The sequence below is a fragment of the Theropithecus gelada genome, chromosome 13 (assembly GCF_003255815.1).
Source record: "Theropithecus gelada isolate Dixy chromosome 13, Tgel_1.0, whole genome shotgun sequence".
Taxonomy (NCBI): domain Eukaryota; kingdom Metazoa; phylum Chordata; class Mammalia; order Primates; family Cercopithecidae; genus Theropithecus; species Theropithecus gelada.
The window spans coordinates 16836768-16864396 of NC_037681.1; the positions used below are offsets into that span (position 1 = coordinate 16836768).

A 27629-nucleotide genomic window follows, 5' to 3' on the forward strand; every position below is an offset into this window, starting at 1 on the left:
TTAACATTGCCAACCACTGATCACAATGTATGGATTGGTTTCTTAACCCTGCTTGAGATGAGGGTCTAAGGCACAGAGTCCTGACCTGTCTCCGCTTGGACCTTAGCTGAATCTTCTCATTTCTGGCACAATGTTAATATCTTTGAAGGTAGAGGGGGCTCCATGGAAACTATGGGTCCAGTGATAGGAAGTATTCTTCTTGTTTGATGGGAAGCCTTGCTGTCTCTCCCTCTTCTGTAATTCTGAGATGACCCAGAATCATTTACTTCTTGTTCAAGACACCTTCAAGTTTAGTAATTTTCTAGTATGTTTCCCAGAAGATATGTAGTATCTTCTGTTAATGCATGTAGAATTTTAATTCCAAAAGGACAATGTGACGCTTCCATGTTTCTTTGTGCCAGTCATAAACAAAATTTGGTAAAAGCTAGCTTGATCAACTGCTTGAGGCCGCTGCTTCCAGAATGTACCTGAAACAGCTTTATATATTATAGTATGTGCTTTACTGTCCAGGAAGACCAGACAAATCTCACTTATTGTTTATCTTTACTTGTTCAGTGAAGGGAGGGCTTCAGTGAGAAGGAACACCAGATATTTATTCATCCATCCATTCGACAAATGGTAATTGAGTGCTTACTGGGAGCCAGGCGTTGTTCTCAGCTAAGCTGAGAGGTGTGTTCTCTGAAGTCCAGTGGATGCAGACCCCAAAGGGCCCAGACAGCTGGGAAACCCAGATGGAAGCCCACAGAATGGAGGCCGGCTACCTCGGCAGAGGGCGAATTGATGTTGAGTTGGCAGAGATCAAGGATGTGGAGAAATGTGAAATGTCTGTCCCCACCTCTTCTTGTGTGTCCTACTAAATGCCTAACCCCACCTACCCTAGCTTGTTGTTTGTCCTGTGCAGTGTTTTGAGAAAGAAGAGCCTTCATGGCTTCATGGCTCTTCATGGGCTCTCTTCACATTATACATTTATCTCCGTATCACAGAGCTAGCTGCCTGTATTGCCTGTGGTATTGGACTTGCTGTGTTTTATGTGGGCCTATATGGGAAACATAAAAAGAGACAGACAGGGCCAGGCACGGTGGCTCATGCCTGTAATCTTAGCACTTTGGGAGGCCAAGGCAGGTGGATTGCTTATGGTCAGGAGTTCAAGACCAGCCTGGCTAACATGGCAAAACCCCATCTCTACTAAAAATAAAAAAAATTGGCCAGGCATGGTGGCGCTTGCCTGTAATCCCAGCTACTTGGGAGGCTGAGACATGAGAATCGTTTGAGCCCGGGAGACGGAGGTCGCAGTGAGCCGAAATCATACCACTGCACTCCAGCCCAGATGGCAGACTGAGACTCTGTCTCCCCCCAAAAGAGTGGGGAAAGGGAGGAAAAGAAAAAGAAAACAGGGGAGACATTTTAAGGTGAGAGGAAACAAACACGTTGTCAGAGTGGACTTCATGTCCTCTTTGCAACATTTCTTAAAGATTTGTGATAATGATCGTGCTTAGGCAGCCCCATGATGTATAACTTTCCTAATGTTCTAGGGAATCGAGTAAAATATTTGTATGATAGATTAGGTGTCTAACTGAAATTGGGAACTTGTGAGTGATGCCACAGCTGTAGGGAGACCCCTTGGTTTTCTGACATTGTTATATGGATATTTAGAATTAATCGTCTTTAGTGTCACTAGCATGGAATGAATTATAGAACTGTGGAATTCAAATAATTCATAATTCTTAATGTCTTCCTCTGAGTCAAGCTTAATTGACTACAGAGTTTTCACCAAAGGAAGTTGTAGAAACGTCCTCCGCAGTATCTGTGTGGAAGTTGTGGTCATAGACATTTTTTGTCCTGTGTAGCTGGTACCTTGTGTATAATGAGCATTAAATATTTTTTTAATCAAAAAGCATAAACTTTAAAAAATTTAAATTGTTTTTAATATCCACAATTTCCTATGCAACTTAGAATCTAATACTTACTGTGTGACTCTGGCAAAGTGTTTAAATTTTCTAAGCCCCACTTTTTTCATTGATGAAAAGCCGTTGTCTATAAAATGAGCATAATAATGTTTATGGCACAGATCTTATATCATTTTTAGATTTATATGCTTTTATTAAAATTTTGTGTTTTGTATTATAAATAAGGACAACATAACAGTTTTGTTGAGGGGGGTAAATAAAATAACAAATATAAACTTTCTTTACAAGTTCTCCAGCACCAGGCTCAATATTACTGTTATTATGATTCCCATTATTACTAAATTCTTTAACCATAAATAAAACATAGGACCCAGGATCTGAATGGGGTTTAGTTCTGTGTGTTCGAATGGTGATATGCATACAGCCTAAATTTTGAAAAGGAAGGAAAAAGCATGAAACATTCATTTACTACATATTCTTAATGTATCTTATACTGTTTTATTCAGTGCCAACTCTGTGCCAGTGTGCGAACAGGAGAACCAGATTGCGTGTTTGGGGAAACCAGGAATTAGAGTGCCAGGCACTCTCCTGTGTGCTGAGGATACAGTTTGATAGAAACTAGATGTAGACTTTCTTCTTATGGTACAGTTTAATAAAGGATTCAGATAATTAGCATAAGAAGTGCCATTATGCGGGAGAGTGGAGGGTTCTATGTAGGACTTATGCAGGGCCCCGAGGTTTGGTGAGGGGAGTCTGGGAATGTTCCCAAGCAAGGAGGAAGTGGGCAGGTGGACAGCAGAGGTGTTCAAGGCACGGGAAGGAGCCATAACATAGCAGTTGGGAAGATTGGGAGCTGACCTTGAGCAGATGAGCAGGGGCTAGGTCCTGCAAAGCCGTGGCTACCAGACTGGGACTCTCTCCTGAGGGCAGGGCAGCGGCATGACCAACTGCTCTTTTTTTAAGAAACACCACCTTGGCTTGATGGTGGAGGAGTCATTGGGCTGGGGTAGGAAGAACAGCTGGGAGATATATTTTAGGAGGCTTTGCAGGGGGCTGGGAGGGAGCCCATGGAGGCCTGGGCCAAGGAGTTGGCAGTGTGGAAGGAGAGAGTTGGACAAATGTGAGCGGTCTTCAGGTAGTAGAGTTGACAGGTCTAGAGGGGGTTGATTGGATATGGGGGGCATGGGAAATGGCAGAGTCCAGATGATGCCCAGATTTCTGACCCAGGCAACTAGGTGGGTAGTGCTGCCATCTGTTGACACAGGCAACAAGTGGAGGCTGGGGTTGGGGTCGGCATGTTGGTGAGCTAAGTGTGGACATGCAGGCTGTCTATGAGAAACCTGACTTGAGAAGGCCACATAGGGAGTTGGATAATTGGTAGCTGAGAAGAGAGATTTGAGTGAGTCTTGGAGACTTGCACAACATCAACATGAAGATGGCACCTGAAGGCAAGGAATGAATGACGTGTCCCAGGAAGACTGTCACTTGGGAAGAGACCAGGTTTTGCACAGAGCCTGGAGTGGCACAGGAGGGAAACATGGCAAGCAAACTGAGGAGCAACCAGAGAGACAAGAGGGAGACCATGATCTCATGGTACCAGAGGGCCAGGGAAGGAGGGCTCTGAAGGGCAATGCTAGCCAAGGGGAGGTAGGGGAGTGAAACGCATCCACGGATTGCCCCATGAGGAAGTTGAAGCCTGGCTGCAAACAGGAGAACCAGATTGCATGTTTAGGGAAACCAGGAATTGGAGAGAGACAGCAAGTGTAGACAGCTTTGCAGAAAACTACGGCTGGTAAGAGAAGGTGTAATGGCAAGAAAGAGGCTCAGGGAGGCTTATCATTCTCTTTTTCTAAATACGGAGGGGCCTTGACCAGGTTTGTTTGCTGATTCGAACAAGCCAGTTGAGACCAAGAGCAAACAGGAGAAAGTGGCATCTGTGGGAAGGTGGGGTAGGGGGGGATAGGCCTCAGAGCCCAGGTGGGAGAGTTAGCCTGGGGAGGAGAAAGGGCTGCCCTCAGAGAGGAGGAAAGGGTGTGAAGGCTGAGTGAGGGAAGGTTGGAGGAGGGAAACTGAGGTGCATCTGACCACTGGTGACTGAGGAACCGAGCCCCTGATCTCACACCCGGATTCCGCTTTTGTGGTGACCGCAGGGGCTGCTCTGTGTTCTCCTCCAGATTCTGATATTTTTATTGTCTTATTTCTCTCTTCTCTGTCCTCTTGACCCACTGAGACTTCTAGCTAAGCTTACAAACTGCCTGTACCCAAACAGGTCATTCTCTCTTCACACAGGGTGTCCTTCCCTCTCAGGTACATTCGTGAGTTTATTCTGGTAGTTTCCACCTGTGTTGTCTCCGTGGAGAACCGTGATGGTTGGCCTGTCAGGGTGATTAGCTATCATGAGGCATTTGGGGCCATGCATCTCCTTTTAATTCTTCCTTTTTGAAAAGTCAGTTCTATTTATCTTCTTTCTAGCCTAGGGCTTGTCCTTTACCTCACAGGTAAGTTGATTCAGTTCAGTGGATAGCAGTAGTTCAAGGTGACTCTTACTCCTTTTCAGAAATCCCATTTCAACCTCAGCCTATCTCCTCAGTGGTCCTGGGAGAAAAAGAAGTCGAGTTGGATTCAGGAAGAGTATGAGCCATTTTTAAAGGCTAATGTTGAGGGTCTCTGGGCCTTCTGGGTCCATGAGACTGACCCACCTGAAGTCTCGGGACTGGATGAGAGGACTCAGACACCCTTCTCCCCTCCGACTTCAGGCACCAGCCCATGACCGTGAGTGGCCACAGCAAGAATTGTGGGGAAGGGCATCATGGTTAAAACATAAGCATGTTATAAAATATGACGCATTGTGTAGATAGCTTTTAAAATTCCTAGGAGCTGAAGTTTAGAAACTGGGGCCGTAAAGTGAAAATGAAATTTAACTGAGCATTTGGCGGAGGAAAAATAATTTACTGGCTCTCCCATGAAAAGCCCTGGGATTCAGCATCCTTCTCATCGCAGACACCTGTGATTAATGACAGCCCCGCGCTGCTGCTGGGAAAGGAGCGCTTTGAAATAGCATAGTAGGGACTTTGCAAGTGGGTCTCATTTGGCTAAGTTACTGCCTTTGTGAGGTTCTGCTGCATCTTTATATTCTACCAAGGAGAAGATGGTAAATCAGAGTAATTGCTTCATCCCAAGGCACTTTTATATTGTAAAGGAAAAAGGTCCTGTTAAGAAACTCAAATTAACTTCTGCTGTTTATACTATATGGAAAGACTCAGAAAGCTGCTTGTCATACAGCCTGGCAGTTTATTTATCATGGAACAATTCCATTAGAACCTGACACTTGTTCTCATGGCACCAAGACTTAGGATCCCTCAGGAAAAGCATTTAACCCTTGGAAATGCAAAGCTGTCATTTATCTGTCATCTCTCTAAAACCCACTGGAGTGTATTTACGAGAGAGATTTGAAACAGTCATCGTTCTGCTGAACTAGAAATGGAGCTGGGACTCAGTGAATGATCAGTGAAAAACTGATGAGTGTCCAGTACCAGTTTGCAGCGACTCGACTGTGCTAGCTCTCTCATAAAATGAACTCACTGTGGCATTCTGTATCTCTTAAGGAATTCAGTATGCAGAATTCACACTGAAAAACTGGTAGAATGTGGGAGTCGGTTTACCTTACAGCTTCTGAAATCGTCTGTTTGAAAAAATACAGGGACTAGGGTATTAGTTCACTGCTAGTGCTGTGTCATTTGAATTGCGTATTCCAGTTATATTTTATAGGTTTTAGAAGAATTCTTAAAATTAACCTATATATATATCAACCAAGGAGGCTTAGCAGATCTTGGAAGAATGAACTGAAATAGTCATGATCCGTAAATTAACACCCTTTTGCCTAGCATTTACTAACAAAGGATGAAGGTACCATTTGTCAAAGCTTGTCAGTAAGCAGTTCCCCAGGGAGGCAGTGGAGCAGAGTCGTAAGAATTTGGTCTCTGGTGCCAGGCTGCCTGGCTTCACATCTAAGTGATGTCGCTTACTGGCTATGGGACTTGGACAAGTTAGTTAACCTCAGAGCCTCTTGTTTCTTCACTGTAAATAGGGAGAATGCCTCTTGAGGTTTTAAATGCAGCAATTCATGTAAAGTCCATGCAGAGTAGTTGTTAACGAGCAACATTTAACGTGGGCCAGATGGGCCTGGGAGGATGACGTAGATCCAGAAAATTATTTGGGATGACGACTGTGGGTTAAACGTGTCTATGGTTGTTTGTGACTTTGTGACTCCCTTTAATGTCATAGTTTCTCAAAAGATAGAGTACAGAAGTGGTTATGGCACAGACCACCCTCAGTATCATTCCCGTTCTGGTAGAACAGGTCAGCACAGCTAAAGTAAAGATCTAGAAATGCTCCCAGAAAATATTTTCAAGATTGAATTAAGATTGAGAAAACCTTTACTTGCTTGTGGTCAGAGACAAACAAGTAAAAGGGAACCGATATTTTTGAGGAGTCCATGGTAGAAGTAATGCACAGTGGGTGGAGGGAGTGTTGGTGACCCAATGTTATAGTGCTGTTGGGGGAAGGTAGACAGAACATTCATGGGAACTGAAATTACTTGGCTCATAAGAAAAATCCAGTATAAGTGAGCAGGGGCATAATCATATTCTTTAGGATTTAAAAATTTGTTATGCACTGTTGACTATTTCTCACTCTTCAACAGATTTTTAACCACTAGCACCTTCACCACCACTTTCACCACCACCAATACCATTACCACCACCACCAGCATTGTCGTCATCACCACCATCACTAATGTCACCACCATTATCATCACAACCACCACCATTACCATTACCACCACTACCACCATCACCACCATCAGCATCACTACCATCACCATTATCATAACAGTCACCACCATCACCATCAGTACCACCAGCACCATCACCACCTTCATCACCAATACCATTACCACCACCATCACCACCACCACCATCAGCATCACTACCATCACCATTATCAACACAACCACCACCATCATCTCCATGGCCACCACTACCACCGCCACCATCACTACCACTATCACAACCACCACCACCATCACTACCACCACCACCATCACTATCACTACCACTAACATGTTCACCACCATTACTGTCACCATCATCATGACCGCTACCACGGCCACCGCCACCACCGCTACCACTGCCATCACCACCACTACCATCATCACCACCACTACTGTCACCATTATCATCACAACCACAGTCATCATCAGCGTCACCACAACTATCACCACCACCATCACTATCACCATTGCTACCACCACCATCACCACCATTATCACAATCATCACTATCATCACTGCTACCACTGCTACCACCACCACTACCAATACCTTCACCACTACTGTCACCACTGCTACCACAACTACCATCACCATCACCACCACCACCACCACCACCATCACCATGACCACCACTGCCACCACCACCACCATAACCATCATCACCATCACCACCGTCATCACTACTACCAGGACTTCTGCTGCCACTATCACCACCACCACCACTGTCACCACCATTGCACCTGTATCATCACAACCACAACAACTCAGGGCTTCAAAGACTCCAGTTGGGAGATTCTTGCCTTTTTACCACGTTCTACCTTCAGCCTCACCTCCTCTGTCTGAGTTGACTCTGTCCCATGCTCCCTCTCTGCCTTTCAGTCCACCAGCTACGTCTACAGATTAAGAAGGGAATTTGCAAGTACACTTCAGCAACCTTGCTTTACTCTAATTTAAAAAACAATTTCTGATTTTTGTCATTTGCTTTGTAAATAACAAGAGATGTTAATGAGTTTGACTCATTAAATTTAAAACAATTGTTATAATTTTGGAGTGTTTGATTAAATTTCCTTAATTATACACAGTGCTTATGCTGCTGCTCTGGGGAGCAGGAGAGTTTCTGGGGAATGATCTTCTCTCCTCCTTACGCCTTTTCTTCTTCCTGCTCACCCTCATGGCTCCAAGTCCATGCCCAGGGAGCATGTTACCATATCGTCAGGTCTCAAAGTATCTGAAAAGATTGTCTTCTCTGTGGCCAGGCTGCTTAGAGGCAGCCTGATGCAAACTGTGAAAAGGGGGAGAGTGTTTCTCTGTTTCCTCTGAATCCACCCTTCATGCATTTGCTCCAAACCAAACCTGCTCTTAGGAAGGGATCAGACGAAACTATTTAGAGTGAGGTAGCAATGATAAGTTAGCAGTGGGTAAACCACATAAATGAAACTTTAAATGAGGAATTCCACCTTGTTAAAGAACTAAGGTGGGCCGGGCACGGTGGCTCACACCTGTAATTCCAGCAATTTGGGTGGCCAAGGCGGGCGGATCACAAGGTCAGGAGATGGAGACCATCCTGGCTAACATGCTGAAACCCCATCTCTACTAAATATACAAAAAAAAAAAAAATTAGCTGGTGTGGTGGCACGCACCTGTAGTCCCAGCTACTTGGGAGGCTGAGGCAGAAGAATCACTTTAACCTGGGAGGTGGAAGTTGCAGTGAGCTGAGATCGCACCACTGCACTCCAGCATGGGCAACAGAGTGAGACTCCGTCTAAAAGAAAAAAAGGAAGTAAGGTGGTATGGAGAGGATAACATAACAGCCTCAGAATATACTCCCAAAGGCCGCTTACTAGTAATCCACGTATTTTGTACCTTTAAGCCCTTCTTCCTTTCCTTGTCCTTAACCTGCCCTTTTCTCAAGACCCAGCTCAAAGCTGGTCTCCTGCAGGAAACAGTGCTGATTCCCTGTGCTACCCCTGCCCGTGCCCTGACCACAGGCTACTCACATTGTTTGCTTGTGAAGGGGTCCCCTTCCTCCTTCTCCCCATTCTCTTTGCCCCAGACTGTTGTCTTCTCATCAGCAGGATGGCTCAATCACAGCCCTGTCTCCCCAGTATCTGACACAGTGGCATTCAGAAAATGCTTTTGGATGAAAGTGAATTGTGTTTTTGTTACTTGAAAAGGACAGTATTTAAAAAACATGCAAAACATGATAACTTTTTCCAAAAGATAGGGGAGAGGTGGTTCATTCTCTTCTCCTTGAATTCATTTATTTCTTAGACCCCCACAACCCTGGAGATACATCGGTAGTTTGGATAATTTTTAAAAAATAAGAATAAAACATTTTGATGATTCTAGTCGAGGGATACAATTGGCTTCATCTACCCTTGCCTAAAAGTCTCCTCCTTGGGAAATGCAGTTTGCTTGGAGCAAGTGCTCCAAAGCAAACTGCATTTCATCAGATTTCATCAGGCTGCATGTGGATGTGTGTGGTGGGGAGGAGGTTGTCCCTCCTGGCTGGCTGGGTCTGCTGAATCAACCTGTGGCTCAGCCAGAGGGCAGGCTGTCCTGGCTCCAGCACCTTTCTCACCAGTAGGGCAGCCTAGGGAGAGACTGGAGCAGGCTGATGAATGGGTAGCATTTGATAAAAGTAGTGACATCAGTAGCCCTCGCTGGGCAACTTTAGAATCTATCATTTTTAATTTTTTTTAATTCACTCCTCTATCTTCCATTCCACAGTTCTAGGTTACATGGGTCTGCTTTGTGTGTGTGCTGTGGAAAGAGACTGATTTCTGTCTTTTGTCAATTGGGGGCTGTAAACAATTGTAACAGCTGAGACTTTATTCCAGAATTCTCCTATGGTTCTCTCTGTCTGACTGGGAAATAGCTTGCCTTACTTCATTTATTCCTGTTTTGCCTCTGTGGGGCTCATGTTAACTAGTTCTCACTACTGGGCTTGTAGACATCAGGGTTTAGGAGGTGCCACCACTTCTTGGCTCCAGGGTAGCTCCTGTTCTCTGGGCAGAGCTGAGTAAGGTACTTTGGACATTGCTGTTCCTTCTACACAGTGTCTCTTTATGATATTGTTTTGATGATCAAACTCTTATCCTAAGTTTCTTGATCTTTATAAAAGTTAACCCAGTCATAGTATTCACCATCACTGTCTTTCTCCAATGGGCATTGTGAGGATAATTAAGGGACATATAGGTGAAATGTTTTGAGCTCAATGGAAGAGAGAAGCCATCAGGCTCATAGATGTTACTTTTACTTAGTTTCATGCTGTTACCATATGATCAAGAATAGATGAATTTTGGAAATGATGACAGTTTCATGTTTAGACATCTATTTCTACTTAACCACCATCATTGGCCTTGGCTGGAGCTCTACAAGATACCTCAATTTATAGATTTAAAAAAGTGAGAAATGATCAAAAATGTTTTTTACTACATTTTTATTTGCTATTTAAAAAAAATTCTAAAAAAATAAATAGGTCTTTTTTTTTTGAGACGGAGTCTCGCTCTGTTGCCCAGGCTGGAGTGCAGTGGTGCGATCTCGGCTCACTGCAAGCTCCGCCTCCCGGGTTCACGCCATTCTCCTGCCTCAGCCTCCCGAGTAGCTGGAACTACAGGCGCCCACCACCATGCCTGGCTATTTTTTTGTGTTTTTTAGTAGAGACGGGGTTTCACCGTGTTAGCCAGGATGGCCTCGATCTCCTGACCTCGTGATCCGCCCATCTCGGCCTCCTGAAGTGCTGGGATTACAGACTTGAGCCACTGTGCCCGGCCTAAATAGGCCCTTTAAAAGGAGTTTATTAAAAAGGTTCATTTTTCTGGGAATGTTATACATCTGCAACAAATAATAAATAATATTGAAGCAGCTGGCTACCTCCAATTTCATGCAAAATAAATACATTTGGTGACATACATTTGAGGAATGTGATTTTTATAATTTTTATGGACATAGGAACAACTTTACAGATGATAGAAGTTTTTACCATCTGCTGGTAACAAAGAAACATAACTCATAACGTGTGGCACATTTTGAGTTTAATGTATATGTTGGCATGCCGGGAATCGGAATTCTCTTAGACCTAAGTCAGCCATCCCAGGGGAAGCTGACCTGACTTTCAGCTTGTCAGGGGAAAGCTTTCTTTGCTTTTAAAGCATGATCTTCACATTGCTCAAATGGCAGAGGGATGAAGAGGGCTAAGCTTTCATGGCAAGAGATGAAGAGAGAGGCACTCTGCAGCCTGGTGAGCACCGGCACGATTTTCACTTGTAATTAGTGGAACGGGGGCTCACTGTCGAGAAGCTACTGTCTTTATGAGTCAAAACATTTAGTATTGGTGGAAAGGTGAGAGTTCAGACACTTAGGGAGATACAGGGGGTGGGAAGCCCAGCCTTTCTCTTACAGTGACAGCCGCTTTAAGCAAGTGACGTTTTAGCTCCCTAGCCATGAAATGACATGTGGTGGGGGGGCTTGTGGTTCTAGTTAAGGAATGGGTGGGTTAGTTTTAAGAAGCAGCTCAGTAGAGGCTACAGAGCCGCCCACCAAGGAAGGAGGAGAGAAACCAAAGGGAAGACCTTGCCTTTCTTTTCGAGTTTCCTTTCCTCTCCTTTGAAGAAGTGGGGACGTTGCCATTTTGGGTCATCCTGGCTTCACCTTAGGGTGTGGAAGCATGGCACAAGCAGGATGGCCGGCCCCTGAAAAGATGGCTAGTGGATTTCCATTAGTAGATTATGAGTAAGTGGTCCTGAGGGTGTCCACTCCTTCTTGGTCTTTGGAGCTGTAGGCTGGTTATGTGGGTAGAACCTCATTAGTGGATTTTATCTAGCAATCTGGATGCTTTAGAAAGCGTCTTGGAGTGCTTTGGGGGTATCTTTCAGCTTAAAGGGGTTGGGGGATGAGGCAGGTTTAAAGAGGAGCCTCTTTTCTCTCACCTCCAACTTCTTCAAAGTGGGACATGACTGACAACTCCCAGACCCTGGAAATGTATTGGGTCCGATATCTGCCTGATTAATTTTGGTTTTTATCCTATTGCCTTTGTCTTAAACATTTAAGCCACACTGAAAAATAAGTGGAGTGTATGAATCTGTTCTCAGGGCTGCGTCTACTGTGGTCCCTTCCTTTGTTCATCTTGCCTCCCGTTCTGCCCCCTCTGGGATTCTGGATCCCTTCCCCTTGGCCTCTGGAAAATATGCAGACAGACTTGTGCACGCTAAGCTCCTCAAGGCTAATCAGGTTTAAAGTGCTTCCCCTTCTTGTGCTGTTTATATTTCTTGCAGGGGTGAAGACATCTTAAACCAGAGGAATGACTCTCTAGTTGTGGAATTTCAGTCATCAGCCAGCAGATGCAGGAGGTATTATTTTGGGCATGGGGGCTTTCTGAGAAGCCCTGAAATCATTCTCAATGACCACCTGCCTGCTCCATCTTACATAAGGCCACTCTGTGCATCACACTGGTCTTGTGTGTCTGGTTGAGTTGACCTGACTGGGGGCAACAAGCATGGGTGTGGGAGTCCCTGTGTGTATGGGAAGAGGGAAGAGTTATGATGCATGCTGTGCAAGCCTTTTTTTTTTTCTTTTGAGACGGAGTCTCGCTCTGTCGCCCAGGCTGGAGTGTGGTGGCGAGATCTTGGCTCACCGCAAGCTCCGCCTCCCGGGTTCACGCCATTCTCCTGCCTCAGCCTCCCGAGTAGCTGGGACTACAGACACCCACCACCACGCCCAGCTAATTTTTTGTATTTTTAGTAGAGACGGGGTTTCACCGTGTTAGTCAGGATGGTCTCGATCTCCTGATCTCGTGATCCGCCTGCCTCAGCCTCCCAAAGCGCTGGGATTACAGGCGTGAGCCACCGCGCCCGGCCGCTTTTTGTTTTTTAACTGCAGGTGTCAATATTGTTCCAAAAGCTAGAAGTTCATAATGAAACTAGAATTCTCCTGTTGATTAAAGACTACTTCATATCCATCCATAGTGTGGGTCATATGTCCTCAGAGCAGTCTCCATTTGAAATCCGTGGAATGTTTGTGAAAGCCGGGGTTTCATATTACAGATGTCCACAAGCAGGGCAGGACCTTCATACCCTCTGCTGGGAACTGGAAGTCTGGTTCTGTGAATAAGAGTGTCTTTCCCATCTCCCACCTTCCTTAGGCTGGTCACTGTCAGTCACCACAGCTGCCCCAGAGAGTTCTTAGTGATCAGTGATCATGATGCTAGAGCTGTGAGCCTCCCAGTTGGTAGAAGATACCAGAGGCTGCAGTCCCCGTTATATGAAGGTCACTGGTTGGACTCCCAAATCTAATAACTGTGGGTAATATACTAAGGATGAATTAAAATGCTAATAGGCTCCATGTTCTGGATATCGTTACATTCCCTAATCTTAAATTTAAATTAAATGCCTTAGGTGCTGCAGCAGCTTTGCCAGAAGCATGTTTAGCATCGCATCACCCCTTACACAGCAAATTTAAAGTGCACCCCAGCCACGCAGGCAGAGTTAGGATAAGCAATATTTATTTCACAATAATTTGTGTGTCCCCTACAGCGACATGATACAAATACTCTCTGTTTTACTAAAGATAATCATTTAGCTTTAAAAAATCACAATTTTTATAAGTTCCTTTGAACCCACCGATCCTTTTATTATTAACAATATTTTATTAGCAATATGTTGGATTCTGTGGCACCTAAAGCTACTCCAAAGCCATTTTATAGATTACCTTCACATTTAAGCCTTATAACAGTGCCATGAAACACCCCTGCTTTATAATGAAGTCACTAAGGCGTAAAGAGACCGAGTGCCTTTTCCATCCCCCTGTCGCTGATTTGGGGAGAACCACATTTTGCAGGTGAGTGTCCCGACTCCCAGCTGAGCGTCTGCCCACTAGACCAAGTGGGAGCTGGAAGCAGAATGATGGCCAGGTCACTGAACCCACCTGCTTCTGCTGGGAAACGAGGACAGAGCTCATCTTAAGGGATCTGTAAGCTCTTTTCGTTGGGTAGCATTGGTTCTGTTGTCTACATGGAGGCCAGATTTCTTTATCCAGGGAGCCAGAAAAACAAGTGCATTTCCTTCCTTCAGTAAACAGGTCACTTCCTCATCACTAGTTGAATTAGCCCCCTTGTTTTCTCCTTATTAGGGGGAAGGAACACTTTATTTCTTCCTCATTTCTTCCAGTTGTCTGGTGCCTGGCCACTTCATAATTGTATTTTGAGAGAAGAGATATTAATTTTCTTCAACAAAAGGCCGAGTTCCTTGATGACACAACATAATTCAATTTCCGTTCTCTCCCCTCATTGCCTGCACCCCTTCCTCCTGGCACATTTTTCATAGTTAGGAGGAGCGATAGTGTCAAATATATCAGAAGGAAGAATTGATTCAGTAGTCGTTTGACGACTTGACTGATTAACAGAGATCAGAAGAAGACTCATAACTGTGAAAACCACTGCAGCATGGAGTTTTAACAGCTCTTTAGGGAGCTAGTTAATGAAAGAATCACTACAGAAACAGCCATGCAAAAAGAAAGAAAGAAAGAAAAAGAACAGGAGCATTCCCGTATAACACTCAGAAGCTCTGTCATAGAGAAAATATGCTCATAATTTCTATTTACACATCACTGTAATTACCGTCTGCCTTAAGATTACGTTCAGTCTTCTCCTGTCAAAGTTGCTTAGATTGTTCCTCTTTCACACACCAGGAAGAGAAACCTAGTACTGGTTGGAACTGGTCCTGAGGATTCTTTTTCCCCCGAAGCATGTAATTGTTAGACACCCCAGCACACTGCCTGATTACTCTGGCTTTTGTCTTGTCCGTGTTCTTGTTATCATCACCATTTGTCCACGAACCAGACTTCTGCACTCACATGAGTGTTACGTTGGGCTTTACAGTTTAATTTGTGTGTGTGGTTGTTCTGTCTTATTTCTCCTGATGCAGTGTCTATGAGCCAGATAGAAATGCATTACGGAGGAAAGAACGAGAAAGAAGAAATCAAGAAACTCAACAGGATGACGGCACGTTTAATTCTAGTTACTCTCTCTTCAGTGAGCCCTACAAGGTAGCTGGTTTTCAGTTGTTCATCTCTACCTTTCACTTGTTTCTCTCACTCCCTGTGAAGGTGGCCTTGACTAAAAGAATTGGCTGACCACACTTCACCGCATCTTCTGTCTGTTCAGCCCGGGGAAGACAGCTCAGCCACCAAGTGCAGGGTCTTCCCCCAGAAATTGAGGTGTGTGGTTCACATGGCTTTACTGGCTACTCCCTCAGTAACATGCAACTTTTGTTTACTATTGACACCTGCTTGCTGTGATTTTTATTAATAATACAGACTTCATCTCTGCATTAACATATCAAGGTCAATCCCATTTGTTATGTTTTCTCAGCTCGTAGGAAAACAAACACTAGTAGAAGGAGGTTGTGTTACATAGTTGTCGTGCATGGATCACGCTAGGATTAGAGTACCTGTTAGGGCTAATGAGAAAGAAAGTCTAAGATTATTTCTCATTTTTACCAAAGACCAGAAATATAACCTTGCTTCCAAAATGAAATGTCATCCCAGATTTCACAAATACCTTAGGCTGCGTGGAGCTCTGGGTTATTCCAGCTTCCTGCACGTTTAGCCCATGTTCCTTTAAGCTTCACATTGACATCTCTTGCCTGTCATTCTGGATTTCTGGCAAGAATGATATTTAGACTAATCCTGAGCCAAATCTGAATTTTCAAGTAAAACTTCTAATGGGACTACAATTACAGGACAATCCAATCATAGAAAGACTTAATCCAGGTCATTTTTTAAAGTTGTAATAGTTAATTTTCCTGATTTCCAGGTAATCTGTTTTAGCTGCAACACTCACAAGACCAAGGATCAATCCCCCTGCTCCTTTTTATTTTTTGAGACGGAGTCTCCTTCTGTCGCCCGGGCTGGAGTACAGTGGCGCGATCTCAGCTCACTGCAACCTCTGCCTCCCAGGTTCAAGTGATTCTCCTGCCTCAGTCTCCTGAGTAGCTGGGACTACAGGAGCCCGACACCACACCCTGCTAATTTTTGTATTTTTAGTAGAGACAGGGTTTCGCCGTGCTGGTCAGGCAGGTCTCAAACTCCTGACCTCAGGTATTCTGCCCACCTTGGCCTCCCAAAGTGCTGGGATTCCAGGCATGAGCCACTGTGCCTGGCCGGATAGATGCCTTTTTATGCACCCCGAGGCCATTACAGGCTTCCTATCCTGTTGCATCCCCAGGTGCTGACAGACACCTTCAGAGACGATGAGGATTTCGATTTCATCTCTCAGATCTCATTCCGCGTGTGACAACCCTGACTCTGTGATTGATAAGGGCACCTGTCCATTATCTCCCGTGTTTCTGTTGTCTCTAACAATAGCGTGGATATGTTTTTCTTTCTCCAGACTAACAAGGGGGATGAACTGTCCAACCGGATCCAGAACACTTTAGGCAATTATGATGAAATGAAAGACTTTTTAACTGATAGATCCAATCAGAGTCATCTCGTCGGAGTTCCCAAACCTGGGGTTCCTCAGACTCCTGTGAACAAGATCGATGAACATTTTGTTGCAGATTCAAGAGCCCAGACCCAGCCCTCATCTATTGGTAGCACTACAACTTCCACACCAGCAGCTGTCCCCGTGCAGCAGACTAAGAGAGGCACTATGGGCTGGCAGAAGGCTGGGCACCCACCCTCCGACGGCCAACAGAGAGCAAGTAAGCACAGGCACAGCTTGCTTAGTTTGCACAAATCTGCTAAAACCCAGAGAACCTTAATAAAAAAATAAAATCCCCGTGTATCGAGCCCCTCATCCTTATCTTCCTCTTCTTCTTCTTCCAACTCAGCACAACAGGGCTCTCTCAGGACCTTGCTTGGAGATGGTGTTAGCAGACAGCAGCCGCGGGCCAAACAAGTGTGCAATGTGGAGGTGGGCCTTCAGACCCAGGAGAGACCACCTGCCATGGCGGCCAAGCACAGCAGCAGCGGACACTGTGTTCAGAACTTTCCTCCATCCCTAGCTTCAAAACCCAGCCTGGTCCAGCAGAAACCGACCGCATACGTGCGGCCGATGGACGGCCAAGATCAGGCCCCTGATGAGTCTCCTAAGCTGAAGTCATCTTCAGAAACCAGTGTGCACTGCACATCGTACAGGGGAGTCCCCGCCAGCAAGCCGGAGCCGGCCAGAGCCAAGGCCAAGCTCTCCAAGTTCAGCATCCCCAAGCAGGTGGAGGTGAGTCTTTATCGGCACCGTTCACATGCAACTGCGTAGTTACAAGTGGCAACTTGACCCTTGTGAATTCAGTTTCCGTGTTTCTTGTTTTTCAGTGATGGGGTTGACTTCATGTGGTAGGATTTGTAGCAGTCATTAAAAGGGGAGGCAGACTTACATAATGATGTCTTAAAAATCTCTAATTTATTATAAATGAAATTTTTAGAGTTCCAGCAAATGCAGTTGTGTGTGTATGTATTAGTTAGGGAAGGAATGTCCCCTTCAGTATAGTTTGAGAATTTTCTTCTGAACAGCTAGTGTTCACTGAGGTATGAATAAAATTAAGAAATAAGTGAATAAGTGATTCAGAAATAAGAAAAGCACTTACAGGCTATAATTTCAGTATGTAAATAGGTAAATTTTTATGTGAAAGAGTTCCAGAACTCTTTTAACATTTTTGTGTTTTGAAATATTTTAACACAAACTTTACCAAGTAAACCTCATAATAGTTTTTTAATCAATTGTTTAAATTATTCAACTTTGAATATGGTGAATTATTCAAATATTTTAGAAATCCTGTCCTGTCTCAGACCGTATTCCAAATTGATGATGGTTGTGAAGAGTACATGAAGAAAAAAATATGACCATGCATACATATTTTTCGCTGTGATATGGTATACTAACTAAAATTAAATGTGAGTTCTAGAACATTATGCTTAGGAACTGTTCAGTTTTTTCTTTTTAACATATTCTTTAAAGACTGAGTAACATTGTGGCCAGAATATTCTTTGTATCTTAATAACCAAATGAAATCAATGATTTGACATTTGTTGTTGCATTTTTGACAAGACTGAGCTTAAACATTTCTGAACTATCATCTCAGAGATCACCATGGACTGATAGGGAGATCAACATATCACCCTTAGAGAAGACCTCTTTTTTAATCTATGAGATGTTTACACTGGTTTTGCAGAGAAAATTAAGTGACATGTATACCGTAATTTTTTTTAAATTACACTTTTATGATAGATTCTAGAAAATGTTCACTTGGAATTAATGGAAGCAAAATGTAATTTCTATAGGCATTTATGTTTTTAAAAGTTTGTAGGAAACACACATACATAACACCTTACAAAACTGAATTCATCAGGCTGTTTGATTCATCATCATCAAATGACTGGTAGCAGCAAATAAATTCCGGTGTATCCTTAAGCAGTGGTGACTAACTTTTACAACCACCAGGAATCCCTGCATTATTTCAGTCTCAATTGACTTCTTGTTAAAATGGTTTTTATCTACCAGAGAAACTTCAGATTTATTAGGTAATAATTTACATGTTTGTTTATTTTGGAATTCAGTGAGTTCATAAAACTCTAGTTAAAACAAAAAAGATGAATATTTGATTGCCAGTAAAGCCTTAAGCAGATAACTGTGCAGTTTTTATGAGGCTTTTGGGTATGTCATTAATAACCTGGACACTTTCAGGATGCCCTTTAAGAACTCAGATTGGAAAGAACATGCTGTGTACGGTGTCTGGTTAGCAGAGAGAGCAGGGGATGCCTCAGACAGAGACTCATGCTGAGAGAAATCAGAGCTTTTCTATGGGAAGTGTTCCATTTCCCTTATATGCAGTGACATTGAACTAGCGAGCCTGCCCTCTTCCTAACATTTTGTCCTGAATATTTCAAAAAGGCCAATCATTCTTTGATAGAGAAGAGATAAGAGGTGTTGTCTGTAGAACAAAGTTAAAAATTGGTGGGTGGGTTCTTTTTTTTATTGGTGAAGGAGGGTGCAGTATTTATTTTAGTAAAAAGCACTGCATATTAGGAGAAATATTGTAATTTGAACCTTATAATACTTGTCTGGGCTCACTCCCACAATAAAAACATGACTAAATTTCACAGTTAGCAGTCGAGTAGTAAGTTACTTCTACCCTTCAAACTCAGAGATTTTTGTTGACAGTATTCCAAGAGAAGATTAAGAAATATTCTTTTGCAGGCACATTATTCAATATTTATAGTCTGTTCCAATAAAATCCACAATCAGGCCAGGCACAGTGGCTCATTCCTGTAATCCCAGTACTTTGGGAGGCTGAGGTGGGAGGATTGCTTGAGGCCAGAGTTCAAGACCAGCCTGGGCAACATAGTGAGACCCCATCTCTACAAAAATTAAGTGAGAAAATAAAATTCACAGTCGTCACATAGAAGCCGAAGAATTTTATCAACCAGATTTTACTTTTGAGAGAATAAATATTTTTATTTTTTAAAAGAGGTAAAACAATTTAATGTGACAAACCATTTCAAAAATATTCATGTGAATATTTTTAAAAATAAAGATACTGCAGGTGTGAAAATCTCCTCTCAACAGTACAGACATTAATTTCCAGTGAGGTAGAGAAGGTGTTTTTCAGGGAAATTTCCAAAGAAAGTGACCTACAAGGTTATTACTTGACTATGGTGTTTCAGGATGTTAGCTACAGAGCAAGACTTATCACAGTGTGAAGAATTTGGGGGTTGGAAGGGTTAGGTAAAAGTGACATAGAAACAAGGAAGGTCATGCAAAAATAGCTGTTTGGCATTGTATAGGTACATTCCTCATAAGAAAATCAGATTAATGACTAGGTGCAATGCGAGGAGAATTTTTTTTTTTTTTTTTTTATTGTAAGATGTAATCTCTGCCTCCAAGAAATTTACATTAACTGAATAAATTAGACTCCAGCACATAGCTTTTAATTTGCAGTTTCTCTCATTTACAGTCCAAATTAAGTTTAAAATTGTCCTTTTAGTCCTAGGAAAATTCCCTCACCTTCATTACCCTTGTAGTAGAAAAACAATTCTGTATTATTTTTAAAAATTGGGAAAATCTGAATCCCTTTTGCCTGGTTTTACACGTCATAAACTCTTCATTCTTTCCCTTACAACATCGGCACCCTACCTGCTGCTATGGCAAATTATTTGCAATAATTCCTGAGTCTTCAATAATAGGTAATTAGTGCAGAAAAATCCAGTGCAATTTGATGTGGAAGTTAAAGACCTCAAGAGAATTCCTTAACTCATACACCTGCCTCTTGGCTGGCTTTTCCCGACTCAGTTTTGTGTTTAATGAAAAACATATTTTCGTTGTTGTAGCTGAGTCTTTTATTCTGAACACCGCCCCTCATTAAGTGAGCCTCCCTGGGAGTGCCCCCTGGAAGGGTGTCTACAGTTAGGTGAGAGACCAGGGACTAACGAATGGCCAAAGCAGGCCCTCTAGAATGTTCTAGGGCCTGGCACACTGAATTTTATTTCGGACTGAAGTGAATTATTTTTTGTTTCACACGCACACACAAATTAGTATTTTGTGCTCAGCGTGTAATTCCAGATCCAAACACTGGGGACAGTTAACCTAGAGAGGCAGATACAGTTTTGTGGGACCTCAAATTTGCGTAGTCTTGGGGACCTTCTTTAGGAATAAAGGAATAGAAAATATCTCACCCTTGCCATTATTTCAAAAAAATGTAACTGTGTTAACACAGTACCACCCCCACCCCACCCCCAACTCCCCTGGGCCTTGGAGACCCTGAGGCTTAAGCATCATTAACTTCATAGTGTATCTGTCTTTGGCTCATGGAATAATATAAAATCATTACTAAGATGATCATTTTAGATTTGAAAAAAAGTTATATTAGCCTACACTTGGTAGAATTTAAAAATACGTATGTATATGTTAGGTGATGGGGCCAGGGCACAAAAATAGGACAGTGGCGTGCAAAACCTAACATGTAGAGCCAGTGAGACAACACAGGAGTGTCCTGGGCCTTTTGCAGTCGGTGGTTTGACAAGTTACAGCTTCAGCGGTATATTCCAAAACCTACACATTATAGTTTGCTGTTTGCAATTTAATAAGTAGTGATAGTTTGAAACTGCTGTTGCAGAGGGCTCCAGTGGCTGGGAACAGAATTCATTTGATAAGCCAGGGAAGCAAAGGAAGCCAGGAGCTGCTGCCCATAGCTTAGTCAGTGGTAAGGAAAGGGACACCTGAATTTGAATATCAGTCAGTAGACTGTGATATCCTAGATGTTTTCATAGTGGTTGATAATTTATCTATAAGAACAGAGAAACCATTTGTGGTTGATCAGAATTTTATTTGTTAAATTAAGTAATTAAATAGTCTAAGATGTATTGATGAATCATAGAATTTTCATGAAGGGCATTTTAAAATCGCCGTTTATGCCATGAAAAAGAATAGAAAGATGAAGCACTGTGATTCCATAAAATAGCTTCCTAGAAAAGCAATTAACTGATTTTTTCTAAAGTTCACAGAAGATAAATGATGTAGGCTTCCTATTTCCTGTCACTCTTGGTTACCTTTGTATGAAAATGGATTTCTTCCAAATTAAAGTCGGCACCAGCCTGTCGGGCAAAAAAGGCATCTGTAAAGCAATGTGTACATTACATATTCATGCCAGTAGAATTTCTTAATTACATTTGAGATGTATAATGTTTTCAAATTGAAGTATTCTATCTGATTGCTCCTGGAAGAAATGAGGGTGTGTGGCAAGCCTGGAGACTCAGTTTCCCCACCTGTCGTGGTGTCGTCTTTCCCATCACCCTCGCTCACCCATGGCAGTTGGAGGCCACATCCAGCAGGACAGCATGGCATAGCAACAGCACTGATGGTTACGCTCTGCGCTTCCTCCTGTCTGCTCGATGGGCAGTTTCCGTCCTCTTAGAACGTGGAGTGCCTGTACTGCATATACCTGGAAGAGCGGAGACCCAGACCTTGATCTCAGATGCTGGAGGGAAGCACGTGGTTTCTGTAGTTTGGATGGGTGATTCTGAAGGTCGTAATGAAGACTGGCAAGTGGAAATATTTCCACATTTTCCAGTCCTTTTATGGTCGGCCAGTGGGGTCTTAAAAGGTAAGGCACTTGGACTGGGTGCGGTGGCTCACGCCTGTAATCCCAGCACTTTGGGAGGCCGAGGCAGGTGGATCACGAGGTCAGGAGATGGAGACCATCCTGGCCAACATAGTGAAACCTCGTGTCTACTAAAAATACAAAAATTAGCTGGGCGTGGTGGTGCATGCCTGTAATCCCAGCTACTCAGGAGGCTGAGGCAGGAGAACTGCTTGAACCCGGGATGCAGAGATTGCGGTGAGATGAGATCGCGCCACTGCAGTCCAGCCTGGGCGACAGAGTGAGACTCCATCTCAAAAAAACCAAAAACCAAAACCAAAACAAAACAAAAAGGTAAGGCACTTAACATGAAAAAACTTCAGTTTCAGTTTCTGTAGTCTTGTGATGAGAAATTTGAAGAAAATGCGTTCCAATGTATCCTGTTGTGTGAAGGTGCTAGAGACCTTTTCCTTTCTCTTTCCTCTCTGGGCTTCTTCAGATTTACGTCATTAAGCCAAGTTTTCTAGCCTTAAGGGTGGGAAACCACCACTGACCGGGAGGCGTGGAGGGCGGGACCTGGAGGGAGATTATTAGCAAGCCCACTTTATTTTCCATGCTTTCTCAGTTCTCAGAAAGCTTTCTCCCCCGGAGAGCGTCTGAACAGGTTACAGGGCTGCTTTCCCTTCAGCTGCAGCCTCCTGGGCCCGAGCTGCGCACCTGGAGCTGCTCAGGAACCCCCGGGCCTCTGCGTTTGGAGTCAGTTGAAAGTGACGTGTGATCCTGTATTTCTGCCACCCAGAAAGGAGGTATCACTCTTCCAGTTTCGTGAGAAAAGCCTCTTCTTGTGTATTTCATCCTTTCTTTGGTCAGAAATCTTGTGCAGTCTTTCAGCTACACAGGGAAGAGGTAGAATGCTGTGGAATGGGTGCAGCTATGGAGACCAGCAAGCACTGGGCCTGCTACCTGTCAGCCGAGTGACGGGGAGCAAGTGGTTTACTTCCTCAGGACCTCAGTTTCCTTATGTGTGAGGTGGAGAGCATGGTAATGATACCTGCTTGGCAGAGTTATTGCAGCAGCGGGGAGCGAATGAGACGTATGTAATGTGCTTAGCACAGTGGTAACATAGTAAGCGTTTGGTAAATATTGGCTACATTTCTGTTATTTAAACACCTTTGAAAGAAAAGCAAACAAAATAGAAAAGCGAGTATACTGTTGAGAGTGATTTTATGTGTGTGTGTGTGTGTGTGTGTGCGTGCGCGCTAGAGAGAGAGGAAATTCTGAAAGTTCCTTTGTATTAGACATAACTAAAATCTTGAAAACCAAGATTAGCCTGGATTAATATCACAAAGCCTGAGTAGCGTGATTCTTCCTTATTTGATGCTAACCCCCTCCTGAGATTTTATTTTCCAGTCTGAGATCACCTTTTCTCTCTTTTTCTGTGTATTTGTTTTTTTCTGAGCTATTATTATCTATAGGGGAACCTATCACATGAGAGCTTTATTAATCAAATGAAATGCTAAAGAAACACAATTGGAGCTGAGGACAAGTAGTAAAATGTTCACAGAGTAAGCATTTAGAATGACTTGTTGAGACAGATCTGTTTGAAGCCACAGTGTATTAAATAGTGTGTTTAATTGGGCTGAGCAGTAGGATCACTTATCTCCACATGATTAACCGGCATTAGCAATACATTTACAGTAGATGAAAATGGAGTCTCCCTGGTGCTGTTCGCAGATCCCATTCCATAGCTACGCATGTGACAGGCACCCGTGGACCGTGCCTGGATACTCCCGTTGCTGTTCTGACTAAAGGGTGGGCTGTGGGACCGAGAGATGCCTCTGGAAGTGATACTGACTGGAACCCCTCGGTCTGCTGTAAGTGGCCCGGTTCTACAGCAAAGCGAGGAGTGTGGGTTCTAGAGCTGGAACGTCTGAGTTTCTTCACTCCATTTCCTGGCCAGATGGCCGGGTGCCTCAGTTGCCTCATCTGTGACAGAATCGTGGTAGAACCTACTGAAAGCATTTTTATGACTGTTAGATGAGTTAGTACTTACAGTGCTTAGCACAGTGGCTGGCACGTAGTAAGCCTTCAGAAACAATTCACACTCATAATAATTCCTGTAGGTATTTATAGTGGCTCTGTTTGCTTCGCATTTACCTGCTCCTGTGTCCAACCCCAGATGGGTTGACAGCTCTGAATGTAGAAATTGAAGAGAGGTGGATGAATTTCACTAGATTATAAGTTCCACAAAACCAGGGATTTTTGTTTATTTTGTTCCTTTTTTTACGGTGCTGCTTATTGAAGCATCTCTAATGGTTCCTGGCACATAGTTTGTTCTCAATAGATGCTTATTGGGTGAGTTAATTAATTTAAGGATATGGATGAAAGAAGGTGCTCCCCACCAATCCTGGGCCTCCCCGTGTTGGGGCCTCAGTAATCCCTGCCAGACCTTTATGGGAAGAGAGGAGCCAAACGCTTCCAACATATAATTTATAGCTGCTGTTACAAAGCGAAATAGAAACCGTATTTACTGATGTATGTAAACACAGCACATGTAAAATAAATCTTAGAGCTAGCTGCTGGCCTCAGAAACAAACACTTAACAGGCAGTGCTCTGAGTGGGACGCTATGTCCTCTGCCTCTTTTTCCTTGTTCTTCTTTGTTTGATTTTCATGAGCAGAAGTCCTTGCCCGGGGGTCGTGTGTGCGGGTGTGCTGTGCGTGTGCTCCCACAGATGGTCGTGTTCTCTGGCCACAAGATGATGTGGGAATGAGGAGGGTGATGAGGGGAGCAGAGCAATGTAGGAGAGAGCCCACATTTCCAGCCTGTCTGCCACATGAACTAGGTTTTAACGTACAAAAGACCTAAAATATGCGGAGTTCTTAGAAACACCCGTTGGCCCTGTGGGATGCTGTTTCCCAGAATGTCTCTCGGCGTTTGTCTCTGCATGCCGTTTGGTACTTCACCAATCCTGTTTCTGTCACGTTTCCTCATTCAGTTATTCGTGGGAACGCCACGTTGTTTCGTAATGTTGGCGAGCGTAAGCCGTGTATGTCTCCTGAGGCCCTGTGTATTTGTTGTCTGACAGACGTAACCTTCAGGAATAGCATCTGTGTCCATATAGGCCTTGGCATGTGTTTAATACACACTAAACGGTTGACCCCTTATGTGTGTAACAAAAGGATTAACAGCAGAAGATAGGAAGATGTATGCATTCAGCTATTTCTATAAGCCCTGACAAAAAGTATAGACAGGCCCTCTGCCCACCTCCCCCCCGCATTCTTGGATATCTCCATCAGTGATGAAGGCCACCTCCATCCCCCGAGGGATGCTCGATGCTGTCTGTGGCATCCCTGCTGAGGCTCATGCTGCTACACTGAAACCCCACAGCAGAAGGGGACTGTGCCCTCCGGTGCCTTTTTTGTCTTTGGGCAGCTCTGACCCTTATGCTGATGGACAGATCAACCCTTCTGTAACTTACACTTCTTAGCTTTGGTCGTGCCCCTGGGATTTCTTAATTGCTGACGATTTCATTTTCATCCATCTCTGATGACTGATTTGTACCTACTAGGTCCTTACTGTGTCCCTCAGGACAGTCCCTCACACAGGATCATGCCGCCCTTTACCAGACAGACGTTAAAGTCAGAGGAGCCTTCCTGTGTCACCATAGCCTACCTGAATTCCTGTTAGAATTTTGATTTTTAGCCCTTTGGCAGTTGACAGTAAGTAGTATGGAGGGAGGAAAAAGCAGAGCAGGGGAAAGAGGGCTGGGGATGCCCATGGGGGTGGAGGGTGGGAGCTGGCTGCAGCATTGAGAGGGTGGCTGGGTCACTGCATTGAGATAGTGAGATGTGAGCAGGAGGACAGTGAGGCCGGGACTTGGTAGAGTTAGCCAGGAAGACATGGCGAGGAGAAGGTACATGCCAGGTGGAGTGGGATGGAGAGCTGGAGCAAAGGCTGAGTGGGAATGTGCGTCCTTATCCAGCAGCGTGCATGGGGTAGAAGAAGTGGCAGGGGAGGCCATGTCTTACAAGGCCTGCCAAGCCTCGGTAAGGACTATGGCTTTACTGTGAGAATTGGGAGCCATTGAAGGGTTTGGAGCAGAGGAGTGTCATGATTTGACATAGGTACGAAAAGAATTGGTTTGGCTGTTGCACAGAGAATGAGCTGTATTGGGGCAAGGGAGAAGTGGGACATGGCTTGGCAGGTTATTGTGCTAATCTAGGGAAGGTGATAGTTGCTGGGGCCATGGGGACAGCAAAGGTGGTAAGATTGGATTCTCTATGTATTTTGAAGGAGAGCCAGTAAGATTGGCTGACAGCTTGGCTGACAGACAGAGGAACTGAGTACAGATATTTGATCTGAGCAAATGAAAGGAAGAAGTCACTATCAACTGAGATGAGAAAAACTATGTGTGAGGCAGGTTTTGGGGGCAAGAGCAAGAGTTCTCTTGCTTACTTGGGCTTATTGAGTTTGAGTTGTCTGTTAGACATCCAAGTGGAGGTGACCCACAAGTCTGGAGTTGGAGAAGGAAATATATATCTGGGTTGGAGGTGTAGATTTGGGAGTTGTGAGCATACGCGTGGCATCTAATGCCTTGAGCCTGGATGTCGTAACCCAGGGAGTGAGGGCAGGTGACGAGGGCTGAGCTGTGGTGTGTTCCTACCTAAAGGGGTCAGTCTGAGGGGAAGGAACCAGCAAAAAAGATAAGAAGGGATCAGTAGGTAGGAAGAAAACAGAGGATAGCACTGGGAAGCCATGAGGAAAGGGGGGTCTCAAGAAGGGAAGGGAGTTATTACCAGTGTCATCTCTGCTGTGTTAGGCTTAGTAACATGGAGGTCAGCATTTCCCTTGATGAGAGTTTTTGGGGCCAATGTCTATTTGGGTTTGAGAGAGAAACAAGAAGAGGCATTAGAGACATTACATACAGTCTTTCTGGAAGTTTTGCCACACAGGACAGCAAAGATTTTGTAAGTAATAGGTCTTCATCATAAAAATTTAGATAACATTAAGAACATAAAGAAGGGCCGGGCACGGTGGCTTATGCCTGTAACCCCAGCACTTTGGGAGGCCGAGGTGGGCAGATCACAAGGTCAGGAGATCGAGACCATCCTGGCTAACACGGTGAAAACCTGTCTCTACTAAAAATACAAAAAAAACTAGCCGGGCGAGGTGGCAGGCGCCCGTAGTCCCAGCTACTCGGGAGGCTGAGGCAGGAGAATGGTGTGAATCCGGGAGGCGGAGCTTGTAGTGAGCCGAGATCCTGTCACTGCACTCCAGCCTGGGAGACAGAGTGAGACTCCGTCTCAAAAAAAAAAAAAAAAGAACATAAAGAAGAAAAAAATCACCTGTGGTTGTGTAATCTGGAAATAATCACATTTAATGTTTTGGTTAAAGAGCAGATCCTTCTGGTCTTTTTTCTGTACTTGGTCTTTCTGATTAAATTGGGATTAAAGCTATTATATTTGGTTATTATCTAATTTATTTTCCTTACTTATTGTAACCACTTTCCCATGTTATTGTACAGTTTTTGGCAACATTCAGTGTGTGGTCTTTAGTGGTTCAGCATCTCATTTATTTGAGCTACTTCAGTGATTTTATCCTATAGTTTATTTGTATAATCCTTTTAGTGGTCATCTAAGCTGTTTTCGGTTTTTTCACTATTACCAATTATTCTGCAATGAGTGGCTAAGTAAATTTTGTATATATGTGTGATTTGTTCCTAAGAAAAATTCTTAGACATCCAATTTATAATTCCAAAGTGAGCAATTCTCATATATAAACCTTTGTGCATTTTTTGTTCATATCCTTTACCCATTT

General features: G+C 43.8%; 1 protein-coding gene across 1 annotated transcript in view; it reads left to right on the forward strand.

The window, feature by feature from the left end:
• Positions 1-27629, forward strand: part of AFF3 (AF4/FMR2 family member 3) — a 580919-nt gene that overhangs the window by 81529 nt on the left and 471761 nt on the right. The window contains exons 3-6 of the mRNA XM_025354195.1: positions 12015-12089; positions 14661-14781; positions 16127-16439; positions 16569-16954. Of these exons, the coding sequence (XP_025209980.1) occupies positions 12015-12089; positions 14661-14781; positions 16127-16439; positions 16569-16954 (895 nt within the window). The remainder of the gene's footprint in view (positions 1-12014; positions 12090-14660; positions 14782-16126; positions 16440-16568; positions 16955-27629) is intronic.